Source organism: Carettochelys insculpta, chromosome 29, assembly GCF_033958435.1.
Source record: "Carettochelys insculpta isolate YL-2023 chromosome 29, ASM3395843v1, whole genome shotgun sequence".
Taxonomy (NCBI): domain Eukaryota; kingdom Metazoa; phylum Chordata; order Testudines; family Carettochelyidae; genus Carettochelys; species Carettochelys insculpta.
In genome coordinates this window covers 12,556,712-12,577,551 of record NC_134165.1, presented here as the reverse complement: position 1 = coordinate 12,577,551, position 20,840 = coordinate 12,556,712, and the positions used below count along the sequence as shown (strand labels likewise).

Sequence of the window (20,840 nt, the reverse complement as noted above, 5' to 3'; positions counted from 1 at the left end):
AGGGCTGGCTGGGGGAGTCTAGTCCCCTAGCTCCTCCCCCTCTAGCTGAAGCCCCGCCCCTTCTGGGACCCAGAAGGGCCCCCATTGGCCAGACCCCCAGAGTACAGGTAAGTTCCAGCATGTACTTTCCCTCCTTATAAATACACCGGATTTATGGGTTATTACAATAATTGATAACTCGCCAACCACTGCCACGTACCGTTTTGCGGAGATATTAACAGACCGTTTCACCTTGGTTGATCCCTCAGAACATGTATTTACCTGTCACACTCTGGGTACCTCTCTCATGCCCGAAGAAGAGCTCAAAAACGTCTCTCTTTCACCAACGGAGGTTGGTCCGATAAAAGACCATCTGACTATCCCCAGCCAACCTCCCTCATTGTGCCCCTTCAGTCTGTTCTTCTAGGACTTCTTCCCCACTCTTTTTCCTTAAGTGCCCACTCCTCCTTTAAACACCCCTAGCCTTTCAGGACCCCCTGCCATACCTGGGGGGCTGGCAGGCCACTGCTTTGCAGTTTGTCTTAGTCTTTGCCTGACTGAATAAGCCATGGGCACGCAGAAACAAGGTGGGGCACATTACAGTAAGGCAATTACTACAACTGCCTGTATTTACGTTTTCTAGTATTTCATTAATAGCTGATCTCTGGGAACATGAGCTGCATGTGGGACCCAAGGGCATTTGGGTTGGATAAAAGTAGAGGGCTGATGGTAAAATATTTGAGAGCTCGTCTCTTAGGACAACTGGAATTACCATTTTTTTATCCAATGCTGTATATTGGATCCAGCGTGAAATTTGCTGTGTCTGGCTGATTTCATCATTCATGATCTATCCACCTAGCTGTTCATTTAGGGATCTGCCTGTATTTGTCAGGCACTTCTAAAGGTAATGCAGGTTGAACCTCTCTAATCCAGCACACTCCAGACCTGACCAGTGCTGGCTAAGAGAATTTGACAGTCCACAGAAGGTCATTATTGTCTAGCAGCATTACCAACATTTCCACTGCTGACTGGGCTCTTAGAAGACATAAAGGAGTAAATTACAGTGAAATAACAGCACAGAACACTGAGAGACAGGACTGGTGGCTGTAAACAAACTGTATGTGACCCTGGGAAATTTGGTCAGACCCCTGATTATGTGGTCATCCACCTAACTAAATGCATGCCAGATTACAGATGTTGCCAGATGAGAGGGTTACAGATTAGAAAGTTTCAACCTGTATAACAAATTTCCTTCCTGATATTAGGTTACCATTAAATTTTCAGAAGGCCAGCAAATTTGCTGTGAGTTCTGTGAGTGACCAACTCGTTAGAACTGAATTTTTTTTTTTTTGAGGCTTCATAAGGAGGCATGCTTTTTGCCCAGTTAAGACTCTGGAAATCATCCTTCTGCAAGGTTTGATCTGCTATGTCACTTTATTGGCACGACAGAATAAAACAAAGATAAAAGCAAATATATAGGCACAGCTACAGGAAAGTATTAACAAGCTACAATCTGGCAATCTTTCTTGGAAGGTGAACTGGTGCAGCTAGCTCATAATACGGAATACACTGCAGGGGCTGAAAACAATAGATCTTCATATTTTTACTGGGCTCATGCTTGTTTGAGGACCAGCATCGAACAATGAAACTGAGTTTCCCTGTACCCATGAGACCTCCTTTCAAGTCATGTATCTTCACAAACTATTAGATGCCTTAGTATCTACTGCATACTAACAATATGCTCTCTAGTCAGGAGAAAAAGGAAAATTTCACAAGAGCAGCTTTGTAAAATTAAATCACAGGAAACTGCCTTAGAAATTAAAAAGGCATCATGCAGCAAGCAAGAATGGGCTATAATCTGGAAAACTCCCTAATGATGCTAGTGCTGGTAGCAGCTAGTGCTGTCACTAGGCAGTAAAGCGAGGGCTTTCCAGAGCTCTCATTTAATATTTTGTTCTGTAGGAGCTGGTAGTTGATACACATTTGACACCTGAGCTCCTTCCACTGCCTGTGCTGTATCTGCTGGTAGGAGCACAAGGGGCATATACATCTCCCAAGCTCCCGACAATGCTTCTTCCAAATTTAGCATCACGTACACCTCCGCTGCTAATGACACCACCTGTTTTGAGTAACATTCTGCTGCTGGACGAATAGCTACTTCCAAAGCAGGGGTCACTGTCGCACACAGCCCCACCCTGGGATCTGCACACAGCTGGAAAAAAATAGCAGCAAGAGATTGTAGTTCAGTGTATGAGTTTTGCTATAAATGATGAATCACAGAGGACTTCTGAGAAGGTGAATACTCCTGATACTTACAAATATTGACAGGGCAAACATCTTCTCCATACAACCTAGTAGGAGAATAAAATGAGGACTAGTTACAAAACTGGTGTTTTTAGCTACCTGCTCATTATGATAATGATTATAGTTAATTAGATGTATGCCATGAAGTCATATGTTGTTTGTAGCGGAGTAGGACTCTAGCTGGAAACTTGCAATTTGACTATCTAATACACACCAACACTGTTAATTTATTTTTTCCTATGGCTATGTCTACACGACAGAGTTATTTTGAGATAACGGCAGTTATTTGAAATAACAGTGAGTGTCTACACCATGCACACACTATTTCAAAATAAATTCAAAATAGCAGGTGCATTATTTCAAAATTGTTAACCGTTGTTGCAGAAAGAACAAGACAGGAGGAATAGATATTTTGAAATAGACATTATTAAGACCCAGAATAGCGGTATTTCAAATAAGTTATAATGGTGCCCAATGGCACTATTTCGAAAGAATGCTGTGTGTCTGGAAATGCAATTTCACAATAGCTGGGCACTATTGCAAAATGTATTTTGTTTGTAGCTGGGTTATTTCAAAATAAGATGTTTTGAAATATCTTTTTTTCAAAACACCTCTGTAGGTATATAGCCTATAGGTTCCAGTCATGAGCATGGGCAGCTTTTACTCATGCAAATAGTCCTGGGTGTTAATTTATCAACCCTAGAAGCCTAAGTGCTAATGACTTTGAAAGGGATTTATTTAAATTAATAGAGCTGTACAAATAACTGATTTTCTGAATCAAAGGCTGAACTGAAGAAGAATAAAGAGAAAAATATTCTGAGTCCACCTGAAACAAAATTTTCAGAGAAAAAAATTAGGGAAAACTTATTTTAAGTGGAACAAAATGTCTCATTCATCGTGAAATAAAATATTTGATTTCTATGACTTTGTTTTGGTTTCTGTAAGTTTTTTAAGTTGTGGTCTTTGTTTTGACAGGTGTTTGTTCTTTCCTGAAGAGTTACAGGATAGTGCTGTGAACCCACCTGATCTCCTCTCCTTCCAGTAGCTTCCTATAGGTCGCGATCTCAATATCTAGTGCCAGCTTGACGTTCATCAGCTCTTGGTATGCCCGCAGTTGGCATGCCAGGTCCTGTTTGGCTTTCATCAGTGCAGCTTCCAGGTCAGCCAACTTACATTTGGCATCTTTCAGTGCCATCTCTCCTCTCTGTTCGGCCTCTGCTATGGTTTCTTCCAGTTTGCAACGCTGCAGATAGAAACGCATTTTGTGTGATTCATTTTACGAGCTTCTTTTTTGGATGGCCTCTCACTTATTAGAAATTGAATGCTCAAATTCCGGATTCTGGATGAAAAAATAGTCAAGCTGAAGTATACCCCTTGGATTAACTTCACAACCACTTTGTCATTAGAGGGATGGAGGATTTCTATCCCACTGGCCTTCCCGTTGAGTTACTCAGCACACGGCCTGGGGGCCCTAGGTTTATAACCTACAAGCTAGCCACCATGATATGGACTGCTGGTGGTAGGCTCTTCAAATTATACAGGTTCACTTCAGAAATGGCTGGCTGGAGAGGACCACTGGTTTCAAAGCTGACTAGAAGATTTAGTGGCACAAAACATTGACTCTGCTTGTGTCTTTCAAATGTATTTATCTATTTTAATTTGGTTATTCATTGAGGCTACCTCTACATTACAGCGATCTTTAGAAAGATGACCTTCCTAAAGATCTCTTCTGGAAGATCTTCTTTCAAAAGACCGTGTCAACACACAAAAAAGCACGTTGAAGGATTGACCTGCTTTTTCGATAGAGTGCATCCGCACAGTCCCTGCTCTTTCGAAAGAATGGGCCAGGGATCGAAAAATCCAGTGCTAGGAAGACTTCTCTTCAGAGAAAAGGGCCTGTGGGGCATCTACACATGTTATTTTTCGAAAGAAGCCTTCAAAAGGAGATGCTTTTCCCTGATCCATAAGTGGAAAGGGCTTCCAGAAGAAGAGCCACATTCTTTTGATTTCAGATCGAAAGTGTACATATTATGTGTGGATGCATTGGGTGTTCTTTCCAAAAAGGGCTGGATTTTCTGAAAGAACTTGCTAGTGTAGATGCGGCCTCACAGCTGCGAACTGGACGAGGCCTCCTTTAGCTGCACTTTAGACATCTGAGTGTGGCAGCTTCATAATACAGGCCTCTACCACTTGAGCTTTTAGTTGGTAGCAGCAGTAAGCTATTATCCTATGATGGTGTCTAGTCACTAGTCTAGTTACCAGCATTTCTTCAGAACAGTCAAGAGGTGCAACCTTGTCTTTAATTAAGATTTTTTTTTTACTGCTGAGCTCATAACATAAGAAATTGGGGGTCACCAGGTGAAACGAAGGGGTACCAGGTTAAATCTGACAAAAGGAAGTTTTTCCTCATACAGTACTTGGCTGGCTTGTGGAACTCCTCGATGGAGGAGGTTGTGAAGGCCTGAACTTGAACAGGGTCCAAAAAAGAGCTAGATAAACTCATGGAGGTTCGGTCTATCAATGGCTAGGAGCGGAATGAGTCGGAGTGGTGTCCCGAGCTTTTGTCTGTCAGAGGCTGGAAATGGATGACAGGAGAGGGATCACTTGATGATTACCGGTTCTATTCACTCCCTCTGGGGCATCTCACATGGGCCAGTGCTGGAGGATGGGATAATGGGCTAGATGGACCTTTGTCTGACCCAGTGTGGCCATTCCTCTGCTCTTACAAAGGGGCAATTCTTGATTATCATGTAGCACTGGATCCTTTGCATAGTATTTGTGTGTTATTACCGACCCCACTGTGCCACTGTGTCACACTCACCTGAGCTTTAACATTTTCAAGTTCCCCATGCAGTTTCTGAATCACTCGGTTCAGCTCCATAATCTCATTCTTAGTGTTGTGCAGATTATCGCAGTGCTGGCTAGCAGTTACCTTCAGCTCCTCATACTTAGGTGAGACAGAAGCGGCGATTGTAATAAACAGACCAGGTACAAAGTATACAAAACTGCAGCGTAAATACAATGAGCTATTCGTGGGTCTCAAGCAGGGCTTGGATGCTGTATCTTGAGCACTAAAGTACGGTCCTCTACTACCTGAGCTGAAAGAGGAGCTCCTTTAGAGGGCAGCAGATGTAGACTATCATATATCATAAGGGTGTCATGAGGAGGAGGGAGCAAACTTGTTCTTTTTGGCCTCTGAGGATAGAACAAGAGGCAATGGACTTAAACTGCAGCGAGGGAGGTTTAGGTTGGACATCAGGAAAAAGTTCCTAACTGTCAGGGCAGTCAAACAGTGGAATAAATTGCCAAGGGAGGTTGTGGAATCTCCACCGCTGGAGATATTTAAGAACAGGTTAGGTGGATGTCTATCAGGGATGGTTTAGACCGTACTTGGCCCTGCCATTAGGGCAGGGGGCTGAACTCGATGGCCTCTTGAGGTCCCTTCCAGTCCTAGTGTTCTATGATTCTATGATTCTCTGTGTGCATAATGGCTGAAGGTGCAATAAAGATTGTGAAAACCTATTTCATAGCATTCGTGTCTGGTCAAGGCTGGCCTCTGGAGCAGGCATTGGGCTAGGTCTCAGGAAAACAGCATTCAATTTTTGGCTCTGCCATGAATTGCTGGGTGACCATGGGCAAGTCCCTTCCTTATCTGTGCCTCTGTTTCCCCATCTGTCAAATGGGATAATGTTACTGACTTCCCCGACTCTTTGTATAACACTGAGATCTATCCTAGAAAGAGCTATGCTATAGGATAACTTGGGATTATTATTGCATAAGAGAAGAAACCCGAGTTTTCACAAATGCTTTAAATCTGAATGGGGCAATTATTTCTGTAAAGGCAGATCCTCTGCAGATGTAACCCCCACACTTCCTGGGTGTGGTTCACTGCCCCATGTAGTGGCACCTAGACCACTTACAGACAGAAAGAATGAACACCCTCTACAGCCTTTGCTGAGAGCCAGCTGGCTTTTTATCTCAAACTGTAGAGGCTCCTGCACTGAGCTTCCAGGTTCAAATCCACCTGGTAGCGGTTACACAGATTTAAACAGGTGTAACGCCAATGAAATCCCAAGCGCACAGCTGAAGCTACAACCTACACCTTGATCGCTTTTCACTGAGACTCAATCTGAGCACAGTTTTGGGTGATATTAGCGTGCATTTCACACACAGTCTGTCATGTCATGGATTTCTTGAATTAGAGGGAGCTGGTTTCCCCTCTCTGTTCCCTCTCATGCATGGGAATTGAAGCATTTCTTGGAGGAGAGCCATGTCTGAAGCCCACCCAAAATCCCATTCTCTCTGTGACGACTCACCTTGCTCTGGTACCAGGACTCTGCCTCAGCTCGGCTCCTGTTGGCAATGTCCTCATACTGAGCTTTGACATCAGCGATGATGTCATCCATGTTCAAGCCCCGGCTGTTGTCCATTTGCACAATGACAGAGGTGTCCAAAATGGAGGCTCGGAGGCAAGCGATTTCCTGCAGGAGATATGAACTTCGTCGTTTGTTTGCTTCTCGGGTGCTTTCCTGGTGCTGTTCCTCTTTAACAGGCTACTTTCTACCCATAGGGGCAGTTCAGGCTCAATCCAAAATGGAGGAGAGGGATTTATGATTTGAATGTACCTGGTTTGCAGGGAAACTTGCCTGTTAACCTCTTTTCTCACAAAGTTGATTGAGGCCACGGCCTATACTGTAGCTACATCACAGAAGGTGTTTGCCCATCACTGTTGGAACAGCTCCTCCTGGTGCGATGGGAGCTAGGTTGATGGAAGTTCTCTTCCATTCACCTGTGCAGCTACACCAGGCAGGGCTGTGGATTTTCGCAATCCTGAACCCTGTAGCTACATCGCGCTAATTTTAAAGTATAGGACAAGCCTGAGGTAAACACCTTTCTCTTTCACTTGCATCAAAATGGAGGGACTCTTCTGAAATCAGTAGAGCTCAGCCAGTGTCAGCGCAGGACACGTGAAAGAAGAAACTGGGCCTAACAGTTCGGCCGTGCCAAGAGGCCTTAAACATAGTTCAGATGGCTCTCTGCTGTAAATTCTTGTCAGGCCCCTTTACGCTGTCCGAGCAGTGTAAGAATTTAAATGAAAATTGGGTTCTAAGGCCCCGATCTTAGCTGAGTACCTCATTCCCATTGAGCTCAATGAGATTTTGGCACCAAAATACCTTTGCGACTTAGGGCCTGAGTGCCAAGAATTGCACCATGGAATTCCTTCCTCAGGTTCGATATAGATTCAACGGGCTAACAAGGCCAGGTCCTCAGCTGATGTAAACGGGCACCTTCCACTGATAGGGACTTTAGCCCTTTCCTTCCTCCAACAGCTCATCTGCCACCAGCAGTCAGCTATCTCTTCTGATTGGCTTTTGCAAGAGATTTTCAGTTTTCAATTTCCTGCCACGGCAGAGGTCTCAGGCCCTCAAACATCATAGTCCCCCCTGTCCCATGCTTGTGGCACCCAGTCGTTTAGCCTCCTGTAATAATTAACCTTTCTCGGGTCATTGGGCTCAATAAAGGGGAAGCTGGGTGGAGTTTAGGGTGACCCAGGAAGTCCAAATCGATGTGCTGGTGTTCTCTTCCAGCTGTGAACTCTCTGACTCTGAGACTAAGACAACTTGGCACCAAACCCCACATGAATGTTGTCACAACTCCAGCATTTACTGTTTTCCTTTTCCTCATAAAAAGCTGACAGGAGTTGGAAATGGCCTTACCTCTTCAAAGATGCCTCTCAGGAAGGCGAACTCCTCCATGAGGGAGTTCACCTTGGCTTCTAGTTCTGCCTTGTTCATGTAAGCGCAGTCCACATCCTGCAGAGGTTCGGAGACAGGGTGAGAGAATTTCTAAGGCATGACAAGACAGTTCTGTTAATGCTGGAACAGAACTGGGTTAATAACTCAAATGTCACTTCTAAGCTGTTTCCTTTTTCCGTATGGAACCCAGAAGCATTGCAAGTGAATGAGGCAGAATAAAGTCTACTCTATTGCCTTAACTAAAAGGCAATGGGCATTTGATATGTAAAGTAGAGACTCGTGGCTTTAGCGTGTGAGGTACCGAATTCAATCCCACCTTTGGTAACCTGAGTCTATTAGTGTTACACATATTATTTTGTTCTTTCCATCTTTGGCTGAGTCTACACATGCCCCTTCCTTTCGAAAGGGGCATGTTAATGAGCAGGTTTGAAAGATGCTAATGAGGCACTGCAGTGAATATGCAGCGCTTTATTAGCATAATAGCAGCCGTAGCGATTCGAAAGTGAGGCTTTTTGGATTGCGCGCTGCCTGTGGAGATGGGACCTTCTGAAAATACCACCCCAGTTTTCGAAAGCCCTCCTTCCTACCTGTGATCGGAAGAAGGGCTTTCAAAAACTGGGGGGGGGGTGTTCTTTCGGAAGGTCTCATCTCCACAGGTGGCACGCGATTCCAAAAGCCGTACTTTCGAATTGCCGCGGCTGCCATTATGCTAATGAGGTGCTGCATATTCATTGCAGTGCCTCATTAGCATCTTTCAAAGCTGCTCATTAACATGCCCCTTTCAAAAGGAAGGGGCATGTGTAGACCCAGCCTTTATGTTTTTACTGGCAAAAAAATCCATAAACAGTAGAAGCGAAGATAAATAGGTCACCTCCACAGATCATCTTGTTGCATCGACAGCCCAAAGGAATGGGTGATTTTAAGAGACTCAAAGGACATTTAACTGCCATGGGAAGTGCCAATAGAAGTTGAGGATGTAATTTTGAAAATCTCCTAAAAACATGTCTCGGGCTCCTGAATCAGTGGCTTAATTTGCAAAGGCTGGAGAACACCCAACAACTCTAGGGGGTTTTGCTGATTTTTTTAATACCACTTTCCAAAAGAACTCAGCTGCTGTTTAACAACTAAATGAGGTGACAAGATTTGCCAGCACACCTCTTGCCTCAAGCTGCTGAGAAAAGACAGATGAAATTTTTTGGATGATGCTTTTTTGGGGCAAAAAAAAAAAAAAAGCAGATTCGGTGACTCCAAAATCTTTTACGCTGGTTTCGTTAAATTATTTTGGTCAACAAAAATGCTAGTAAAATTAAAATGCTCCATTCTGATATTTTTTTAGAATAAAAAGTTTCTATTTTTTGCTTCCCTGGGCCTTGTGGTTTCAAGATGTCCTTTAACTGTGCCTGAAAAGCATCAAAACCATTTTTAAATGCTCAAAATCAAAGTGAAACGTTGCACTCAACACAAAATACATTTAAAAAGGCATTCTTTGATTTTCAAAAATTTGGGTTTTGGTTCAACTGGAAGCAATTGTTTTCTCCCTCAGATTTTTTCAGAATTGCCAGTGACCCCACAAATCCGTTACCCGGCTCTGATGCTGAGTACTCTTGAAAATCTGGCACAGAATGTCTCCGATAGGCAGAATGAGAGTTTGCATGACACATGCATTCTCAAAAGCTCTAATGGACAAAGACCATAGGACTACATTTTCAAAACAATTGGCTGGTTTCGAAGCAGACATGTCATTTTCAAAAGTGACATTAGGCATTTAGGAATCTAAATTTTAGTCGTTAGTGAGATTCAGGGCTAGATTTACAAAGTTATTTAGATACCTGGCCATGGAGATACTGGTTGAACCTGTCTAGTTTGGCACCTTTTTATCTGGCAACATCCATAATCCAGCATGATTTTAGTTTGCCAGATGTCTGCTTGTCCCGGGTGTGGCCAAGTTTCACGTGGGGCCGTAAACTGTTTATAGCCACCAGTCCTGGTTCCCAGTGTTCTGTGCTGTTATTTAGCTGTAATTTACCCCTAAATGTCTTCAAAGGGTAAGAAGAAGTGGAGGTGTTGGCAATGTTGTAGACAATATTAGCCTTCCATGGTTTGGCACTGGTCAGGTCCTGAGGGTGCTGGACTAAAGAGGTTTCACCTGTCATATGCCTAGTGGGATTTTCAAAAGCACGAACATGAGGCTGATGCGAGCAAAACCCTTAGGAGTTAAATCCATAAATATCTTTAAATATACTGGCTTTAGTCTCCAATGTCACATTGGGGTTTTTGAATTATTTTTTCACCTTCATCATTTCAGGAGTTCTTATTTCAGGTGGTTAAAAAAGTGAAAACCAAAGTGAAACATTTTTGATCTTTTCATGAAAAAAATAGTTGAAATCGCAACAATTTTTCCCCAGCTCTAGTTTTGTGTAAGTATGGGCTTTGCATCATTTTTCCTTCAAATGAGTTAAAAATCATAGAATCAGAACTGGAAGGGATCTCGAGAGGTCATCGAGTTCAGTGCCCTGCCCCCACAGCAGGACCAAGTCCTGTCTCGACCATCCCTGATAGATGTCTATCTAACCTGCTCTTTAATATCTCCAGTGGTGGAGATTCCACACCTTCCTAAGCAATGTATTCCAGTGCTTAACCATGCTGACAGTTGGGAAGTTTTTCCTAATGTCCAATCTAAACCTCCCTTGCTGGAGTTTAAGCCCATTGCTTCTTATCCTATCCTTAGAGGCCAAAGAGAACAATTTTTATCCTTCCTCCTTGTAACATCAATAAGTCATCTGTGTTCCTTTTAAATATGGGCAGTGAATGTTGGATGAAGTTGTTGTACCTTTTTAAGTATTACAAACTCATTCTCAGCGCAGGTTCTACGACTGCATTCCTCTTCATACCTGAGGGAGAAAGAGAGAGGATTTTTTTTTTTTATTTTAGGCATTCAGTTGGGAAAAACATTGTGGATCTAATCACACACACCGCCTAAAAAATGGGGTGCATTTTGGAATTCCAACCCAGTTGCAGATGTGTCTGTGTATTCAGTTAACATACCATATAGTGTATGTTTGCAAAATTTGCCTCTTTGGTCATTTCAAAGATAAAGTTGATATTTATTTTAAGGCATTTAAAAATATTTATCAATTTAAATAATCATTGTGCAAAATTAAACGTTCACACTTGAAGGCAATTAGAGGGGGTTCTGCAATCGTTTAGACCAGACACAAATTATTTAATGACAGTAAGAAGTCCTGTGGCACCTTAGAGACTAACAGATATTTTGGAGCATAAGCTTTCATGGGCAAAAGCGTTGGAGCTGACAAAGTGGGTCTTTGCCCATGAAAGCTTATGCTCCAAAATATCTGTTTGTCTCTAAGGTCTCACAGGACTTCTTGTTATTCTCAAACATACAGACTAACACGGCTACCTCTTTGATGCTTAATGACAGTAGACATTGAATTTCCTAAAGGTAAGGCTTTAGAACTACGAAAACCAAATAGTCAATGTCAGATATGAAAATGTATAAAGTAAATATAATTAAATCAACCTCTAAGGAGGATCACCATTCACACTTCTCAAGCAGTATTTCTCTTATCTTGTCTACTTGTAAACTGATGACAATGTTTTTTTTTTCATTGCTTTGTGCATGTATGGTGCAATTGACGTTTTCTCATAAAACATCTGTCCCTGGTTGTACCCATTCATGAGGTTAATGATAGATTTGCCCAGGCCTTGGGCAAAGAGATGAGAGAGGGTCTTGGTTAGGGAACCCTGGAAAGGGCGGGGCCTCAGGTGGAAGGAGTGAGGCTGAAGGGTAGTGTTCTCCAACCAGTCCTTCAGGACCATCTGGACCATGAGGCCTGGGACTCCACTAGTAATTCAAAGAACCCAGGACTTTGGCTGCTGCTGCTGTGGTAATGGCAGCCGGGAGCCCCAGGACCTTTTAAGTTGCTGGGACCTGGGGCCGGTGCACCCCTTTGTCCCCACTGTGCCCCCCAGTTAGTGGACTTGCATATTCACCTCTGCAGCATCTGCTGAGATCTCTAATTAGCTAAAATGTTGTAAAGTTAGATATTAGGGAAAAGCTTCCTGACACTCAGGATGGCTAAACTCTGTAATAAATTGCCTAGGAAGATTGCGGAATCCCATCATTGGCGATATTTAAGAGTAGGTTAGACAAACACCTATCGGGATGCTCTAGCTGGTGGTTGGTCTTGCCATGAGGGCAGGGGACTGGACTCAATGACCTCTTGTGGCCCCTTCCAGTTGTAATATTCTACAAGTCTATGAGAACAACAAGAAGTCCTGCAGCACCTTATAGACTAACAGATATTTTGGAGCAAAAACTTTTGTGGGCAGAGACCTGCTTCGAAGCAGGTCTTTGCCCACAAAAGCTGATGCTCCAAAATATCTGTTAGTCTATAAGGTGCTGCAGGACTTCTTGTTGTTCTTGAAGATACAGGCTAACACAGCGACCTCTCTGATTCCATGAAAGTTCTCCTCAAACCGATTATATAATGAAATAGTGGAAACCCATAAATTAGTGTAATGTATAGCTATCCCAAAGTGATACCATCCTAGTATATTATTATTACTTGTATCCCAGTAACACCTAGGAGGCCTGTGAAGAAAGATTACAGTACACCAGGTGCAATAGTCATAATAAACTTGTAGAACAAATAACACATTTACGAACTTGGGTTCCTTGAACTAGCCCCCAAGGCGAGGCTTTTCAGTACCAACAAGGTATAGATAATAAAACAGAAAATGTCATGAAGCTGCTAAAGCAAGCCCAGCACACCCACACCTTGAATGCGGTGGTGCAGTTCTGATTGCTCCACCTGAAAAAAATGTGATATTAGAACTGGAAAAAGTACGGAAAAAGGCAACAAAAGTAACTGGGGGTATGAAACCAATTCCATGTGAGGAGAGATTGAAAAGACTGGGACTTTTCAGCTTACTGAACGGGGATATGACAGAGGTGTTTCAAATCAAGATGTTGTGAAGGCCAAAATGATGACAGAGTTAAAAAATTAGCTAAGTTGACAGAGGATAGGTCTATCAATGGTTATTAATGGAGGGTACACCTACACTACCCGATAAATTGACCCAGTCAGGGTCAAACTTCCTGGTTTTGATTTTGCATGCCTAGTGGGGATGCAAGAAATCAAACTATCGGGGTCAACAGTCAACCTCTGTATTCTGGCCTAAGATAGTGAGGGACACAACCACATGCTCTGAATGTCCCTAAACAGGGCATGCAACTGTCAATAGTTGTCCCCCTGTTCTGTTCGTTGCCTCTGGGGCATCTGGCATTCAGCAGTGTTCAACGATGATGCTGGGCTGGATGGACCGGGTGTCTGAAGCAGTATGGCCGGTCTGAGGTTCTTTTGGAATCGTACAAGCATAGAATGGGAAGGAACCCCCAGAGGTCATCAAGTCCAGTCCCCAGCACTTATGGCAGCACAAAGCACCATCTACACCATCCTTGACAGGTGTTTGTCTAAGCTGCTCTAAAAATTTCCAGTGTTGGAGTTTCCACAGCCTCCCTGGGCAATTTATTCCAGTGCATAACCGCCTTGACAGTTTTTCCTAATGTCCAACCTAAACAGTCCTTGCTGCAGTTTAAGCTTGTTGCTTCTTATCCTATCATCCGAAGACAAAGTGAATAATTTTTGTCTCTCCTCCTTGTAATTAGCATTTAGCAGTTATCATGTCCTCTCTCTGTCTTCTCTTTTCCAAACTAAACAAACCCAATTTTTTCAGTATTTCCTCATAGGTCATGTTTTCTAGAACTTGAATAATTTTTGTCGCTTTTCTCTGGACCTCCTCCAATTTGTCCACATCTTTCCTGAAATGTGATGTCCAGAACTAGACACGACACTCCAGTTGAGGTCTGATCAACACAGAGTAGAGTGGAAGAATTACTTTCTTTTTCTTTCATACAACATTCTGGTTAATGCATCCCTGAACAATGTTTGCTTTTTTATCTTTGCAACAGAACCTCGCTGGGTAGTTATTTAGGTATCTAATGTGGAAAAGACCTATCTGATACTGCCTGCATCCAGTTACAAGATTCTCCATCCTCTTGAACAGAGGTGAGTCAGAGTTCTAACAAAGCGGGCATCTCGTTTAACAATCTATTGTTAAACTGCATCTTTTCACTTACTTTCTCTTGTAATCCTCCATGATGTCCTGCATGTTGCCCAGGTCTGCCTCCAGCTTAGCTCTGTCACATCCCAGACTCTCCAGCTGCCTCTTTAGTCTATAGATATAGGCTTCAAACATGGGCTCAATGTTACTCTGGTAGCATTTCTGTTCCCTCAAAAGGCTCCATTTGGTCTCCAGCACCTTGTTCTGTTGCTCCAGGAACCGGACCTGAATCCCAAGAGGAAGAGAGTTCACTCTGAAGCCTTTAAAATAGATCAGTGCATTAGAATGGTAAAAAATAGGCGCAAATACAGGTTGAACCTCTCTAATCCAGAGCTCTCTCATCTGGCAACATCTATAATCCACCATGATTTTAGTTAGATTGATGACCACTTATCGTGGGTGTGCCTGAGTTTTCTGTGGTCCCATAAAGTTTGTTTACAGCTACCAGTCCTGGCTCTCAGTGTTCTGTGCTGTTATTTAGCTCTAGTTCACCCCTAAATGTCTTTTGAGAGTCCAATAAGCAGTGGAAGTGTTGGTAATACTTCTAGACAATATTGACCTCTTGTAGTCTGGCAAATTCTCATCCGGCTCTGGTCAGGTCATGAGGGTACTGAATGAGAGAGATTCAACCTGTAATTCAAACATGAATGAATTCAGGGAATCCTATGGCTCAGATGGTACAGAAATCTGAGAAATCTTTGCTATTACTGCCTGAGGGAATTCCCCAGAATCAGCAAAATGAGAAACAAAGGAAGTTAGTCACAGACATGTTTGGAGAAATGGAGAGGACAGGAATGTAAAATTCTGCATCCATCTCTTTAAAGTGAAGTTAATCAGAAACGTACGGCAGACCCACGGCTTAGGCAGAGGTTGCTTTCTTGCACAACCACACGTAAGTCAAATTTTGTGTTACTTGGGGAAGTGCAGCAGCAATGGTCAGTTTCCTGTCTCATGTGAGTGGTAGGCAGCTGAGTGCCTGGCTCTGGGCTGCCCGCCACTCACAGGAGCGCGGAAACTGACCAGTGCACCAGTTCCCCACAACCCTGAGTTGCACTAAACCGAGAGACGTGCAACTTCAGTGCACGTACCTTGGGGTTCTACTGTACCAGTGTACCTGAACAATGGGTTGATCAGTTACAGAGGAAGTGAAGCGCCCCTATGGTTTATACTATGTATTGTTGAAAACGCACAGATCCTAGACTGCCTTTCACACCTGTGTACCTCAGCTGCAATGCCCACTGAAACTGACCGAGTTATGCTAGCCTGAAACCAGTGGGGGGAGGAAAATCAGAAGCTGCCAAAAATTAACATTAGCAACTCAGAGCCTGATTCTCATTTACACTGAAACCACTTTACCCCATTCTCATGGTGTATTTAAGCCCCCCATTGGTGGAGGGATGTAAAGTGGCTTTAGTGTGAATGAGAATCAGAAGCTCACTGTAATTTTAGGCTGAGATTTGAGAAATTCCATATCCCTTCAGTGTTTTGAACTTCTAGAAACTGTAGCAAATTGCAGGCTTCCGCATGGAAATGCCTGCACAAGTTGTGCCTCGCATTCTCATGGCAAAACCCCTGGTGGAGTTTGTGATCTTCCATCTCACCTTGTCAATGAAAGAAGCAAATTTGTTGTTGAGGCACTTGATCTGCTCCTTCTCCTGATATTTCACCGACTGAATATTGGGGTCGATCTCCACGTTGAGAGGTTGGAGCAGATGTGGGTTGACCTGGACGGGCGTGATGGTGGGTGGACAAGGCCCACAGATTCCACCGACTCCGTAGCCAAAGCCAGCTCCACCGTAGCCATGTGCGAGACCAGCATTCCCAAAGCGGTATCTCACCGAGCAGCAGCTACCAACAGCCATTCTGGGTTTGCTGGAGGCTAGGCCACCCAGACTTCTGCTGCCAAAGTATCCTAATCCTCTATAGCCCATGCCACCGCCACCCCGAGACGAGACCGTGCTGACGCTATATTGCTTTACACTTCTTGGTAGGACAGCCGAGTGAGAGCTGAAACTCCGGACACCGCCACCTCTAGAGCAAACGTGGTAGGATCGGCAAGACATCGTGTCTGATTAGAGGAAGGATGAAAGCAGAGGGCAAAGAAAAGAAATGCTTCAGCAGGGTAGCAGCGTGAACAATAGCTAAGCGCGGATCCCTCTGTGATCGAAGCTGATCGTTTCACCTTTTATTCTGCTAAGAGAACGGGCCTTGGATGGCTAAAGCTGACGTTTATGAGCTTGGGGTGTTAGTCCCACTGCACATTTCATTGAGCAATAACTCAAGCAAAACTTAAACACACCTGCCATTAAAGTACAGGAGACAGTCTAGTTTCGTTGCAGGGAATCCCAGCTCTATAAAAACTATGTTTGCAAAACTCCCTTTTTTATAACAGAGATTAAAGAGACAAGCAAAACTACCTTTTGATGGGCTCAGCATACTGCAAATTAGGAAAGAAGTAATTTTCTTGTGGGAAAAAATGTATCTTGTTTATTAAATTGCTCACTCAGGCTTGGGAACACTGACCTACGTGTAAATTTGGTGTAGCTCTACCAGTGGGCCTGATAGTCCTTTCTTTTGCAATGGTTTTATACAGCTGGTAAATCTTGGCCTCTGTGTAGCTGATCATGGTATAAAATATATCATCAGTATAAAAGAGAACAAATTCAGGCCCAGGGGTCTGGGTAAACCTGAGGTGAGTAAGCAGCAAATTGGTCCCCTAATTAGTTTTCTTATGGATTTATTTAAAAAAAAAAACCTTTGTCAAATTAATTTTGGGATCATCCTTGTGCTGGAGATGGTTTGCCTGCAAGAAGGTCTAAATTGAGGAGCAGGAAGGTTTGGTCAAGCCTTCATAGGCAAAATGGACACATTTTTTTTGTGTTGGGTTTTTGTCCCTGTATTGACTGAGCCAGATTATCAGCAGGAGAAATTCTACATTGATTTCAGTGGGATTATGCTGGTTCACGCCAGCAGAGGATACAGCCATGAAAGTCTCAGGCTTTTATGTTTGTGAAGTTGCTGGGTCTAACTTTGCTGGATTCTTCTCCTGGCCTTCATTTTTGGCAGGCAGGGTCACAGTTTGGACTCCTGAAATTGCACAAATTAGTGGGCCGTTCCATTCCTCACTAATCAGAGATTTAGCCAGAAAGGCCAACACCCACTGTAGGCCTGGGGTAAGGTGGGAGCAGGGCTGGGCTCAGAGCCCTGGAAGAGGTGGGGCCAAGGGGAAAGGGGACAGGGCCAAGGGCAGGAGAGGTGGGGCCAAGGGCAGCTGGGTCTTAGCACCATCAGGACCACAGCACTGGGTGCCCGTTCCCCAGAGACATGGAACGTGGTTGCTGCTGCACTTCAAAGGGGCTGAGAGCTCTTGAAACACCAGGACCTGAGGCAACTGCCCCCTTCTCCCCTCCCTCAGTGGCAGGCCAGGAGTTAGCCCAGAAATAATGGTGGGTGGCAGAGAGGGCCAACAGAATTGCTTGGCTCCTAGCCTCTGTGGTGGGGCCCAGCTTCACCCTCCCAGGTGTGGGACCCGGGACAGAAGAGGCATGCTGGGACGACTAGCCCTCAGTACCACCTGACCTGCACTGTGCCCTCCCACCAGGCAGCCCCCCCCCTCCAGCAGTGATTTAAAGGGCCCGGGACTCCCAGCTGCTGCTACCGTTACTGCACTCGCGTCAGTAGCTGGTGGCCCCAGGCCTGCCCATAGAAGGGCAAAGGGGGCCATAACCTCCAGGCCCAGAATTTCCAAGGGACACGGTGCTCTGGCCACTGCCATGGTCAAAGCTCCAGGCCCCTTGGAAACGCCATGGAGCACTGTGCAGCGCTCCGTGGTGAGCTCCGAGGGAACGTGGGGGACGGACAGGGCTGGCTGCTCAAGGCCCGCCCCCTTCTGCCCTTGGCCATGCCCCTTCCAGGGGCAGAGAGCCAGGCACCCCTCCCATCTTGCCAGGCCCATGGCTCCTGTCAATGCCTCTATCCCAGGCCCTTTTGAATTGCTGGTCCCCAGAGCGGTTCCCCCCGCTTTGCCTTCCCTCTTCTGGTGAGCCTAGTGGGAGCTCAGCAGCTCTCAGGATTGGCCCCAAGACACTGAGGAGCCTCTGAAACATGTGTTAGTCAGTTGGCATCCACTGTGAAACTAAAGCCATGAAATTAGTTTTCTTTTGTTCTCCCTTTCTCTCCCAGGTTTATAACTGTAGACATGGAAAAATCAGCTTGTCTGAACCGGCCCTGCTCACGCCTGCTGAACCGACACAAACTGGCGAGCTCTCTTTGCAGAAGACGTGGCCTCACAATGGCATGCAAGAATGTCACCCATCAGCATGGGCCTTCCCAGGGTGGCCTGCCAGCTCCACCGGCTGGTGAAGAGGAAGGACAAAATTTTGGCCCCCACCTCCCTTCTCTCACTGCCCCCACCCTTTATGGGAATGGTGGCTGGGAACAGTCCCTGTATTCAGGTGCAGTAACTGTGCTCCATGTGATGTGGAAAACTTGTTTCACACAGAGTTTCCATGCAGAGACAAAACTTGGACTGATGCAGCGTATGGATCTCTGGATGGAAGGCCAGGTCTAGCTCGGAAAACCAGTCGATTTCAGACACAGAGTTCTACCCACGGCAATTGCAGAGCTAGATTGACTTCTCTGCAGTTGACTTACCTGGCCATCCTCACTGAAAAAAGTCGACTGGAGAGTTTCTCCCACTGACCTCCCTTACCGAGGAAGACAGGGGTTGACTGACTACCCCAATAAGTTGATTTCACACATCCCTACCAGACGCACAAAATTGAACCCTGGAAGATCATCTGTGAGCGGGTCAGTCTTCCTGGTAACGTAGACATGGTTTAAGTCTTTAAAGAGCAATGCATTTTTGTAGACGTCAGTTCTCACCACTTGCTGTACAGCTGAGATGCAGGGGTCAGATCTAGAGCCTGGATTTACTAGAGTCTGGAGGTTTTCAGACTTCCTGTCTTCCATGGTGAAGTCTGGAAACTAAATTGACCCTTCCCAAAGAGATGGACTATTCCAGATCCTGGGCTCTGGAGGTAATATTGAAAGAGCCCATTTTGACATTCACAAGGGGAAACATTTTGATTTTTCAGTTGTTAAATGATTTCTCATTCTGAAATAAAATTCTTTGCACTCTCTAGGATGACAGAAAACTAAGAAACTGAAACTTTTTGATCAGTTCTGAGGGTTTTTTCAACAGAATTTTGCTTTTGCGGCAAATTTAAAGGTTTTATTCCTAATTGGATCAAAGACAAATTTTGAAATCTCAAAATTCCCCCCTAAATTGGAATTTCTATCCTCTGCTCAGCTTGAATTCTTTCAGAATAGTCCATGTAGAACACAGACCAAGAAGTCAAGCATCTTTTGTCTCATAGAATCATAGAATTCTAGGGCTGGAAGGGACCTCAGGATGTAGTATAGTTCAGACCCCTGCCTAAAGCAGGATCAACCCCCAAGTGAATCATCCCAGCCATGACCATGACAAGCCAGCAGTTAAAAACCTCTAGGGATGGAGATTTCACTACCTCTCTTGGTAATGCATTCCAGTCTTTCACCACCCTCCTGGTGAAATAGCTTTTCCAAATATCCAACCAACACCTCTCTCACTGTAACTTCAGACCATTGCTCCTGGTTCTGCCATCTGTCACCATTCAGAACAGTCTCTCTCCATTCTCTCTAGATCCCCCTTTCAGGAAGTTGAAGGCTACTATCAAATTGCCCCTCAGTCTTCTCTTCTGCAAACTAAATAAGCCCAAATCTCTCAGCCTCTCCTTTTAGGTCATGTGCTCCAGCCTCCTGATCATTTTCATTGGCCTCCCCTGAACATTCATGTCTCATGTATATAGAGTTTAAAGTGGATCACCTAAGAACCACTTGATGTTCAAATCAAGAGAAGAAAGTGGGGCTGGTTGGCCACGCTCTCAGAAAACCATCATCCAGCAGAGTCCATCAAGGTCTCAAATGGAACTCGCAAGGAAAATGCAAAAGAGGAGGACCTTGGACAATGTGGAGAACATCTACTGAGACCTAAGGACAACAACTGGGATACTCTGGGAGTCAGCTAGAAGTTTTGTCCAGAGACAGAGCAAAGTGGAGGAGACTTGTAGAGGACCCGTGCTCCACCTGGAGTAAAAGGATTAAATAGTAGTAGAATCTTTTCATGCCCCATCCTTTTCCTAGTCAAGGGTCAGGAGACAGTGGGTTCTGTGCCTTCTGACAAGTGCAGATTTCTCTTGTCTGATCCCTATTTCTTTCTTATTTGGCATTTCTCCCCCACTGCACCTTCTCTCCCATTTTTCTTGTGTGCTCTCTTTTCCCCTCCTTCCCAAATGAGTGACCCTAAGTAAGGGCCATCTTCCCGAAAATTTATATCAAGGCAGGAATCGTATTGTCAAACTATACCAGAGCACACTGTAACATCATATGCATTAAACACAGAACCAGAGCCAACAAAAGGAGCATGCCAGTGAAGAACTGCAGTGGATGAGATTCTGAAGAAAAAAAAAAAAAAAGGGGGTGGCTTAGAGATCACAGTGGATGAGAAACTAGATAGGAGTCAACACTATGCCCTTGTTGTCTAGAAAGCTCATGGCATATTGGGGTGCATTAGTAGGAACATTGACAGCAGATCTAGGGATGTGATTATTCCCCTTT

At 44.5% G+C, this 20,840-nt stretch overlaps 1 protein-coding gene across 1 annotated transcript; it reads right to left on the bottom strand.

Annotated features, from left to right (window-relative positions):
* Positions 1 to 1,044: 1,044 nt before the first annotated feature.
* On the bottom strand, positions 1,045 to 16,246 carry LOC142003246 (keratin, type II cytoskeletal cochleal-like). The gene is made up of 9 exons (XM_074980005.1): positions 15,785 to 16,246; positions 14,200 to 14,408; positions 10,870 to 10,930; positions 8,001 to 8,096; positions 6,600 to 6,764; positions 5,105 to 5,230; positions 3,306 to 3,526; positions 2,296 to 2,330; positions 1,045 to 2,191 (listed from the first exon to the last, which is right to left on the bottom strand). The coding sequence occupies exons 1-9, from the start codon at positions 16,244 to 16,246 to the stop codon at positions 1,923 to 1,925; spliced, it is 1,644 nt and encodes a 547-aa protein (XP_074836106.1). The 3' UTR covers positions 1,045 to 1,922.
* Positions 16,247 to 20,840: the final 4,594 nt, after the last annotated feature.